Genomic DNA, 11,711 nt, shown 5'->3' with positions numbered 1-11,711 from the left:
GTTCGGTTTTCGTCATTGCGTCGGTTTTTGTTGGAAAATCAGGTGGGGAGAGTGGAGCAGCGGTGTTAGGTGGCCGGTCTCGATCTAGATTCAATTCCTCTCAGGTAGCTTACAGATTAAAGTTTGGGGGAAAGCAGAAAGGAGAAAGCTAAAAGGTAGCCGTGCCGTGCCGTGCCGGTTGCCTCATCCCACTGGATGCCCTCCTCCTCCGCTATACTTGGCTTAAGAAGGATTCACCCACTCCGGGCCTACGAACCTGCGGTTCGGGTGCTTGATCCTAGATGGACGACTGATGACGCAGTCTTGGCCCTGATTGGTCGTCGCACCCTCTCCCGAAGCCACGCTGGCTGCCTTCGCGATGTTCAGGTCGTTGCTGCTCCTCTCTGAATCTGGGACGCTGACATCCCCTGCTCCTTGAGAGCACGCTTGTCCCCAAGCTGCTACCACTGGAAAGCGGTTCTTGAGAGCCAACGCATCTTCCCACGATGCATCCAACAACTCAGAATCTGACCAACTTACCAAGTACTGCTCTCGCCGTCCCGACGGTGTTTGCCGCCAACGCTTGTCCAGGAGTTCCACCGGAATCAGTTCAGGCGATTTCGGGCTTGGCAAAGTAGTCGATGCTGATGTACCTGGCGACAATGCTCGACGCAGCTGAGACACATGGAAGACCGAGTGCACCCGCGATCCCTCCGGTAGCTCCAGTTCATAAGCCACAGGATTGATGCGTCTGATGATCTTGAACGGACCAAAGTACCTGAACGCCAGCTTGTGGTTGGCTCGGCGATGCACTGACGACCGCACGTACGGCTGCAACTTGACGAATACATGGTCCCCCACAGCAAATTCTCGCTCAGATCGTTTCTTGTCAGCCTGAACTTTCATGAGATGCCGCGCGCGGTGCAGGTGTTGCTTAAGAACTTGTTGCATGGTCTTCCTTTCCTCCAACCACTCCTTAAGCTCTAGGATCTTGCACACTGATGCTGCTTCAATCCCCCAGTGTCGCGGTTCATGTCCATACAACGCTTGAAATGGTGACATGTTTAAGGCCGAGTAGTGACTGGAATTGTAACAGAACTCTGCAAGAGCAAGGAACTGGTTCCAGTGATTGGGACACGCATGAATGAAACACCGTAGGTAGATTTCCAGGCATTGATTCACCTTCTCAGATTGGCCATCCGTTTGAGGATGGTACGGAGTACTCATGTTGAGCTCAGTTCCAATGCAGGCAAACAGCTCCCGCCAGAATTTGCTTGTGAAGACTGGATCTCGGTATGATATTATGGCTTTCGGTAGGCCATGAAGCTTGTAGACGTTGTCCAGATATGCTCGAGCCACTCTGGCCGCGGTGAATGGGTGCTGAAGTGGCAGGAAGTGAGCATAGCGTGTGAACTTATCCACCACGACTAAGATGCAGTTTGCTTTGCCCGATTGCGGGAGACCATCGATGAAATCCATTGTAACGACTTGCCAAGCTCCCTCAGGCAGAGGAATTGGTTCGAGTAAACCTGGATACTTTACTCTTTCTGGTTTAGCTTGTTGGCAGACCGCACATCCCTGCACATACTGCCGGATCTGTTGCTTCATTTTGGGCCAGGTGAACAGCTTGCGGAGACGCCGATACGTCACGGGAAAGCCAGAATGCCCCCCAACCGTGCTATCGTGGAAAGCTCGCAGCACTGACTGCTGAATTGCAGGCGAGCCTCCCAGCCACAAGCGCTGACGAAAGTACAACAGGCCATTAGCAACAGAAAAGCGTCCCTTCGGGTCAGCTTGGTGCGAGAACTGCTCGAGTAGTTTGCGCGCATGATTATTAGTGGAATAGTTGGCCCGGATATCATCGATCCAAGTAGGTAGACACACTGAAATGGCCATGGCCTGACCCTGTTCATGGCGACGGCGAGGCAGAGCATCTGCAACATTGTTAGTTGCACCTTGCCGGTAACATATTTTGTAAAACAACCCCAGAAGCTTGGTAAATGCCTTCTGCTGCCATACTGTCGATAGCCTCTGATCATCCAAATGGACGAGACTACGCTGATCTTTCCGTATCAAAAATTCATCATGGTGTAAGTATGGACGCCATTGCTCTACGGCCATAAGTATCGCCAAGCATTCCTTTTCGTAAGTGGACAACCCTCTGTGCTTGGGAGCCAACGATTTTCTCATGTATGCAATCGGATGCCCCCCTGCTGTGACACTGCTCCAACTCCGTAATCACAGGCGTCCGTGTCGATAACAAACTGTTTACTGAAATCTGGCAAGTGCAGGACTGGTGCAGAGATCAGACCCTGTTGCAGTAGCTCAAATGCTTTAGCAGTTTCAGCAGTCCATACAAACGAATGATTCTTCTTTAGCAAGTTGAAGAGGGGTCTGGCAATGATGCCGAAATGTTTGACAAATTTTCGGTAGTAGCCTGCCAATCCAAGAAAGCTACGCACCTCTTTGCTGTTACGAGGAACATGCCAGTTTCTGATAGTTGCGATCTTCTCTAGATCCGTTGAAACTCCACACTCATCAATCACATGCCCCAGGTAAGCAATCTGCCGTTGTCCGAACGAACACTTGGATTGCTTCACTTGCCAATGATCTCTACACAGCAATTGCAGCACCTGACGAAGATGTTCCATATGTTGCGCCGAAGTTTTACTGAATACCAAAATTTCATCGAAGAAGAGAATGACACAGACACGCAGCAGAGGCCGCAGGGTACAAGTCACTGCGCCTATGAAAGTTGGTGGTGCGCATGCCAAACCAAATGACATGACCAAGAACTCCCAGTGCCCTGAGTGTGTAGTAAACATTGTCTTATATTCCTCCCCCTCTGCCAACCGTATCTGATGATATCCTGCACGCAAATCTAATTTGGAAAACCAACGAGCTCCAACCAATTCATCAAGTAACTCATCGATGATTGGAACCGGGTACTTGCTGACCAGTGTCATTGCATTCAAACACCTTAATCCACACATAATCGCCACGTCCCATCCTTTTTCTTCACAAGCAATGCTGGGGACGAAAATGGGCTTGTACTTTCTCTGATGATACCTGCATCAAGGAGCTCCTTAACCTGACGCTCTATCTCATTTTTGAGCTCTAGCTTGTGTCTGTAGGGACGCTGGTTAACTGGTTGAGCTCCCTCTATTAACGGGGTCCGATGATCACAAGCGCGCCTTGGTGGGAGCCCTTTTGGCTTTTCAAACACATCTGTGTACTGCTCCAGTACTCTGAGAATTTCCAGTGGTATGTTCTTTTCTTGCGCTCCCATTTCACTGACAGGATTCAGATGCACCACATAAGCAATAGAGCCTTGTTTACAAGCAGACAAGAGCTCCTGAGATGAAATCGCAGAACACTGGTGCTGATGTTTAGTGACTGCCTGCAAATCCACTGTCCCTTGATCCGTGGTTACTGTCATGTGCTGAGCTTCCCAATCGACTTGCATCGGGCTATGTTTCTTGAGCCAATCCATTCCCAGGATTGCGTCATAAACCCCCAGAGATAGAAGTTTAAAATCTGTGACAAATTCATGTCCCTGAGAAGAACACTGACACTGGGGAATGAAACTATTGCAGTGTAACACTGAACCATCTGCAACTTTAACCCGACAAGTCTTCGGCAGTTTGCACACCCCAGATAAATGAGCAGCCATATGCAGGTCCACAAAAGATGATGAACTGCCTGAATCCACCAACAGTGACATCTCCTTGCCTTGTATCCATGCGTGCAACTGCATCACTCCCGGTCTAGACGATCCATCCACCGCTTGCTTGGAGATAGTGCACAGATTATCTTCGTCCAAAGCTGATTGATCCTGATCGACATCTCCATATATCTCTTCTGTTGCAAATAACTCCAGCAATTCCTCAACCACATGCATCTGTACAGTGGAAGGTCATGTATGATCTTTGCCCCACCGCTCCCCACACTTGAAACAGAGACCGCGAGCTCTTCTGAAAGAGCGCAATGTTGTGATCTTGCTGCTCTCTGTTCCTGCCCTCGCTGCTTCTGTTCCACGGCGACCTTCAGCGCTGGCTGCAGGCGCTGATGGGCGTGCAGAGCTCGGGGAGGGGGGGGGGGTTACTGGAGCGCTGGCTGTCACGAACCGTGGTGCGGGGAAACGAGTGGGTGCCGCATGCTTGACCAGCTCCCCTTCTGCTACTTCTTCTTGCAGCAGCGCCAGGGAGCACACCGTGTCGAGGTCAGGCGGACGCTGAATGAGCACCACTGCCCTTATGTCCGCCCGCTGTCCCTCGATGAACCGAGTCAAGAAGAAATAAGGATGCGTCAGTTCTGAATAGGATATCATGTGGTTCATCAAAGTTTCAAAACGTTCAATGAAATCTGCCACTGAATCCGTCTGTCTAATAGCATAGAACTGACGAATCAGGAACTGGTGCTTATCACGGCCAAATCGCGTGCACAACAAGGCCGTGAACGACTCCCACGCCAAACCAGCAACCTTGCGTTGCACCGATTGCAGCCAAATGGCAACCGGGCCGAAGAAATTCAGAATTGCCATGGGAACCCAGTACGACTCCTGAACTGCAAACATATGAAAATACTGCTCCGCAAGCGTCTTCCAGGGCTGCGGATTCTTGCCCCCGAAACTGGGAAACGAAATCGGTGGGGGTGCTTGCCCCATCGCCGCCAGTACTTGAGAAGGTAAGGGCGAAGGATTCGGAGACGGGATCATGGCCATACCCGTGACCGGGGAAGCCGCCGGCGACTCGAGAATCGCCGTCGGAGACCCCCCGGATTGCAGTGACGCACCGTGGCTTGATTGCCCTTGGATCTCGCGCGCGACCGGGGTGGTCGCAGGCGGCGGTGATCCGATGGATGGTGTGGTCGGGGCGGGTGTGGCCGATGCTGCCTGGAGCACTGCGACGGCGGATTCGAGCTGCGCAAATCGCGCCTCGAGCTCCGTCTTCCAGGAGACGAGAGCGTCGATCCGGGTGGTCTGCGTCGCCACGGCCTGGAGGATGGCCTTGTTGTCCTCCTCTTGGCGGCGGGAGCGAGTGATGGCCTCGTCGTTGAGCTTGTCGAGGTACGCCTTTAGCGCGGGGTCCATGTTGGCGAAGAAGGAGTCGCGCGCCTGCTTCTGGCGACGGGTTTCCAGTGCGGCGGTAGCGGTCATCGGTGGCGGTGGAGGGGTGGTGGGTGGCTATCTGATACCACAATGTTAGGTGGCCGATCTCGATCTAGATTCAATTCCTCTCAGGTAGCTTACAAATTACAAGTTTGGGGGAAAGCAGAGAGGAGAAAGCTAAAAGGTAGCCGTGTCGTGCCGTGCCGGTTGCTTGATCCCACTGGATGCCCTCCTCCTCTGATCCACTTGGCTTAAGAAGGATTCACCCACTCCGGGCCCACGAACCTGCGGTTCGGGTGCTTGATCCTAGGTGGACGACTGATGACGCGGTCTTGGCCCTGATTGGTCGTCGCACCCTCTCCCGAAGCCACGCTGGCTGCCTTGGCGATGTTCAGGTCGTTGTTGCTCCTCTCTGAATCTGGGACGCTGACAAGCGGGAGGAGCGAGGCGGACGATGGGAAGGCGGAACATGGTCCACGGGCGAGAGGTAAACGACGGTGATGTAGAAGTTAATTGTTTCCTTTGTTTGAAGATTGATTACCATCCGTGAGTTAAGCTGGGTACAAAAGAAGAATCTGATTGTGATACGTGAATTGATTGTTGCCTTGTACGTTTGGTTTTGGTATTTAAAGATTGATTACCATCCGTTAGTTGGGTTACGAAAGAAGAAATCAATCACTATATGTGAATTCATTATGTTATCAAATAAACGTTGGGTTTGTCCGGCCAGTGGGAGGGGGGCGAATAAAAAATCGACGAAACTGGGAGGTGGGATGTTACTGCGGGCGAATTGAGAGGTGGGAGGGAGGACGAAAAAAACCAAAAAAGATGGGACAAAAATTAACCACGGAGACTACCAAGTGAGACATTAGGAATAGAGATTGAAGGAGCTGCGCTGCCGTCTCCTGGTAAGCCAGGAAGCACATCATCGCCAAAATACTAGAGACAAACCTTCCAAAAAAAAAAACTAGAGACAAAGCTCTAGACCACCGCTTCACAGACGTAAGGTGACCATGTTTTAGCCTTCATCCATTTCTTGGGTCACGTCTCTTGCATCTTCTTCATTGTTAGAACCAGCATCTGCAATGATCATCAGAGCATCGTCTCCTTGCTTCCTCCCCCATCCTTATGTTGCTCAAACACAATCCTTTGTAGAGCAGCAGCACCACCTTGTTCCAGCATTGCACGATCATCATCATGGTAGACAAAACACACCCGATGCTGGCCGAAGCCAAGAAGGAAAAGAGCATGCAACAGAAAATGAAAGAACATGAGCATACAAGGAACTAAGTTGATAAGCTGAATGCAGATTTTTGAGCATATGCACCCTGACCTCGCTATCCTAGCTGCTCAATGTTGCTTTGAGATCTCTGCTACACAACTAACGTACTACATGTAAATTTCTCTTTTTTTGTTTCTCACATATAAAACATGTCTTGTACTTCAAACTTTGCAGCATAACAAAGCTTTCTACCTAGAACGTGGGATAAAATTTCTAGATTTTTTGGTCCAACATCTCTCCCTAATAATAAAAGGGCTATTGCTTTTGATTGTCTGTCATTAAAATTGCCCCCCGAAGTTACAAAATATTACCCACTATGCCACCTATAAGTTAAGAAAACAATTTGTTTTTCAAAAACACGCTAGGTTCTGTTCAGATACGCTGATACAATTATATGAAGCGAGCACAGAAGCAACGCAGTGGCTAAGGGCGTGTTCTGAACTCCTCCCAACTCCTCAAATCCAGCTTCCCAGCACAGCTTCCAACTCCACATAGCGATTTGATCCCGTTCGGCAGCCACGCTAGCTTCTCTCATCGCCAACATGGGCTGGCAGCATCTATGGCCTGTCTTAGCGCCATAATGGGCCGGCTCAAACCAGCCCATAATGGGCAAGCTCGAGAGATGAGGGGTACCAATTCAATCGAGAAGAGGAGCGTACCGCTTCAAGGGGTTATTTTCTATCGAGTGAGGGGGGATCGAACCGGTATGTAACTTGGCGGTGGTAGATCGCTGTAAATTAGGGGAACTCCAACTTCACATTTCGGTGGAGCTGGGCCAACCGGGCTCCTCATTTTTTCACTATGCTCTGGCTAGCTTCTCAAAAGTTAGCTTCTTGGAACCCATCCGTTCGGCTCAAAATCATTCGTGGAGTTGGTGGAGTTGGAAGCTAGAGGAGTTCAGAACAGGGCCTAAGGCAATGGTCTTTTACACGGGAGAGCGGGGTTCGATCCCTGGTACTCCCCCCTATTTCTCCTCCCCTTTTCTCTTCACACCTCATACTCCCCGCACGGTAAATGGGCCGGCCCATAGCCCGGTCGTGACGCCCCTGTTATTTTATTTTATTTTTCATTTTTCCTTTATCATTTCTGTTTTTTGTTTTCCTTTTTAAATTAATTCAGGATTTCCAAAAAATCAAAATTTTAAAAAGTTGCGAGTTTTGAATATTTTTATCGAGAAACCATAAAATGTTCATGATTTATAAAAACTGTTCACATATTATAAAGAAATTACATGATTTCAAAAAACAAATCATGTAATAAACAATGTCTGTGAAATAAAAAATGTTCATGATTTTTAGAATAATGATCGTGTATTCAAAACATATTTGGTAATTTGAAAAAATGACAATGAAAATTTTGAAAATATTCACAAAAAGGTTGTGAGTTCTGAAAATTTTATCGAGAAATCATAAAATGTTCATGATTTAAAAAAAAATGTTCGCATATTATAAATAAATTACATGATTTCAAAAAACTGTTTGTGAAATAAAAAATGTCTGTGAAATAAAAATTTTAAATGATTTTTAAAAAATGTTCTTGTATTCAAAACATATTCGGTTATTTAATGACCATGATTTTTTTAAATATTCATAAAAAATGAAACAGATCCGTAAATAACGAACAAAATAAACCATCGCTTACGTAGAGGTTTTATTAGGGGATCTGTAGAGGTTGTGTTACGATTTTATTTAGTCCCTCGCACGTCGGGTTAGAAAAAGGTTTCCGTGTTCGAGCGCCAAAATATTAACACAACTTCCTATGGGTTTGTTTTTGTAAGCTATATGAAAATGACTAAATGTTTATTTTGCCTCCATACATAACTATGTCTATTCTTGTACCACAATTTTACTGGTTATGGAAAACACCTTTACGCTAGGTCAACGCGAAACACATCATCCATCAATCTAGCTCAGGCATGGTCGATCAAATGCAATTTACTCCGTTAAAAAATATTTCGTTGTGGTGCCTTACAAAATCAAATCGTTATGAGACCATCACATTTTCAGTTTTCAAAATGACTTTTTAAAAAGCCCTTTATCTCATCATGACATCATTCAGACATAGTTTGTGAAATGACATTTTGAAAATCCTTATCTCATCATGGCAATTGATTTAGACTTTTTTTTAATCTCTACCACATGACCACATCTGCATAATCTGATTGTTTTTCTCCCCATATCTGCTAGTAAATACTAACAAAGATATTTTTTAATCAAACAAATCTCATTTTGTATATTTATGTTGGACGAAAAAATCTCTAATTTTTATCCCACGTTCTAATTAGAAGGCTTTGTTGTGCTGCAAAGTTTGAAGTTCAAGAGATGTTCTATATGAGAGAAACAAAAACGAGAAAAATACTTGCATGAATCGCAATGCAGAAAATGAATGGCTAGACAGAAAAGGCACGGGTGCACATGCTCAAAAACATGTTTTCGGACACACAACACAAACGACACTGACTACAACGCTACAGATCAAGTGATCGACCACATGACTGACAACCGGCCGGACTCACACGACAGAGGTGATATGAGACGCGGCACTAGAAGAACAAGAAGATAGCTGCTCAAAACTCAAAAGCCACGACCCTAGATAGATAACCTCAGCACAAAAGCCTATCAAGCCGAGAAGCAAGCAAGGACTCCATGCAAAAGCTCCAGCTAAACCGCACCACGACGAAGTAATGCAGATCGACGAGACGAGACCATGCATGCCAGATACAGTAAGACTTTCTTCACTTCTCCCCGGCGCTAGCCCGCAGATAGTTCACGAACTCCTCCAGGTTCTGGTCGGAGCTGCCGCCGGGCGCGACCGCGGCGCGCGCAGCCTCGCTCCACCGACGGGCCGCATCGCGCGGGGAAGGTTCGGACTCGGTGGCGCCATCGTCCATGACGGCGCACGCGAACTCCAAGAACTCTCCCAGTTTCTTGTCGGAGGAGCCGCCGGGAGCGAGCACCCCCCGCGCCGCGTCTCTCAGACGCCGTGCCGCCGCGCGGGCGGAAGCCGCCCTGCCGTCCTCGTCTTCCATGACGGCGCGCACGCACTGCTCGATCTCGCCGCGCGGGAACACCCCCGCGGACGCGTCGCGGCGCGCGCGCACGCCGGCGCCCCACGCCTCCTCGATGAAGCGAGCGTTGATCGGCTGGTCAGTCCACAGTGGCAGCGCCACCATCGGCACACCGAAGCCGAGCGCCTCCAGCGTGGAGTTCCACCCGCAGTGCGTGACGAAGCAGCCCACGGCGCGGTGCGCCAGGACGTCCAGCTGCGGGCTCCAGCGCACGACGAGCGCGTCGCCCGACGCCGTCGCCGCGTCCAGGAGGTGGCGCGGGAGCTGCGCCTCCTCGCCGGCCCTGACGACCCACAGGAACGGCTTGCCGGTGGCGAGGAGGCCGCGAGCCAGCTCCTCCATCTGGGCGGCGCCGATGGACGCATTGCTGCCGAAGGAGACGTAGACGACGGAGCGGGGGGACTTGGCGTCCAGCCACTTGATGCAGGTGTCCTCCGGGTTGAGGAGGTTGGCGCCATAGGTAAAGCAGTCGACGTCGACGGAATCATCGACGGCCGGCAGAGGAACGCACGGCCCGATGGCTCGGGCCTTGAAGTGGTGCTTCAGCCCATCCAGAACCTGAGAACAGAAACACCAACCCACTTTAAGCCCAACTCATGTAGGCCCAACTCATCTGACTCATTTTAAGCCCATCAAATATGTCTAAGATCCATCTCAAAAAGAAAAAAAAAACTCAGAAGTTTCTAAATAGAAAGATGGAACCTGTAGAACTTTCTAAATTTTCATTCGAAATTTACCCACGTGCAGTTTCCTTCTTACCGAAGGTTTCGCTCTTTCCGGAAACTTTTTCAGGGTGGCTCAACTTAATATGGGGCTAGAAATGAAATCTCACAAATCGAAAGTTCAATTTTCACGGATCATGTTTCTTGATCTGAACTTCAATATGCAACTAATGAATATCTTTTATTTTAGATAAAACATCAGCTTTGAAACCAAAAAAGTTAGATCTTACTACCTCGAACTCCAACTCATCGAACGAGTTGACGAGAACCCAGTCACCCGCGTCCCGATCAGCGAACTGGGCGAGCGCGGGGGCGGTGAGCGCCGGGTACGGCGCGTCGTGGAACACGAAGGACGGGAACTCCCACCTCTCCAGCCCCGGCAACCCGGCGAACGGCTCGCTCCTGCCCCCCGCGTCTCCCGGCGGCGGCGCATCTAGCAGCCCGGAGTTGACGTAGTAATACACGGCGCTCGCCGCGCACGACTGGGTGGAGAAGGGGACGGCCGACAGACCCAGCCCCCGCGCCGTGCGCGCCACCCAGTGCATGAACGAGTCGTACACCACGTGCGTGAAGTGGCCTTCCTCGATGAGCGCGGCCAGGGACGCCGACCCATTGGACTCCAGCCTCTCCACATACTCGTCGACGCTCGCCGCTGACGGGAGGCCGCCTTTGTCGTGGCCATCGGAGATGGACTCGACGCGCACCGGGCCTGCGTAGAACCGGACAGTTCTGGCGATGAAGCGGGTGACGATGAGGGCGGCGGGCACGCCCTTGGACGCCAGCCTCTTGGCGAACTGTAGCATGGGGTTTATGTGGCTTTGGCACGGGTAGGGCACGAGCAGGACGTTGGCCTTGGACATGGTTGGTTCTTGGTTGCTTGCTTGCTAATGCTAAATTGACAGTGTTACCGCGGATCAGATCAGATCACCCGATTATATGACATGCGACGGGTAACATGCATATGGTGAAAAATGGAGGAGGTTTATTGCTCTGTTCTGGCACCATTAATTCCAATAACTCCCTTCTTTTTCAGAAAACACGAGGCCATGTATTGACAAGAGTTTATCCATGCATGGATCGGATTTATGCCATTCTGTTTATGGAAAACGTGGGAAATACGTGCAAATCAGCACGTTTCGGTTTCATTCACATGTTTTCTTCTTGGCTACTTTGTCAATTTATATTAGCAAGATGACCATAATCGTCAAATTACTGGATTTTTTTTTACTCCCGTCATGTGGTCTGTGGACAAACCCTCTTCTGCGTGAAACAAACGACGTGTCCTCTTCTTCCCGTGAATGAAACAATATACTACATCTACAAGAAACACAGCGGTATTGCTAATACTAGCGAGTGCTTGGATTTTTTACCCCAATAGCTGGTTGTCGTTCACCAGGAGGATCGGAGGATGCGATCGAACGATGAAGGTTGGTCGAGCGAACATTTCATCCTTTCCCTTTTCTTAAAAGGTTTTTAGGGGTAAAACTAGACTTTATTCATCAAACACCACAAAATGTGGGATAGAGTTCGGATCATGGGATTGACCAAACC

General features: G+C 49.4%; 1 protein-coding gene across 1 annotated transcript; it reads right to left on the bottom strand.

Annotated features, from left to right (window-relative positions):
- Window positions 1-9,105: 9,105 nt before the first annotated feature.
- LOC109742602 (indole-3-acetate beta-glucosyltransferase-like) lies at window positions 9,106-11,020 on the bottom strand. Its single transcript, XM_020301704.1, has 3 exons — window positions 10,394-11,020; window positions 9,363-9,996; window positions 9,106-9,227 (listed from the first exon to the last, which is right to left on the bottom strand). Exons 1-3 carry the CDS (start codon window positions 11,018-11,020, stop codon window positions 9,106-9,108), a joined length of 1,383 nt encoding a protein of 460 aa, XP_020157293.1.
- Between the last annotated feature and the right edge of the window lie 691 nt (window positions 11,021-11,711).

Source organism: Aegilops tauschii, chromosome 4 (assembly GCF_002575655.3).
Source record: "Aegilops tauschii subsp. strangulata cultivar AL8/78 chromosome 4, Aet v6.0, whole genome shotgun sequence".
NCBI lineage: Eukaryota > Viridiplantae > Streptophyta > Magnoliopsida > Poales > Poaceae > Aegilops > Aegilops tauschii.
This window is presented reverse-complemented; position numbering and strand designations above follow the sequence as displayed.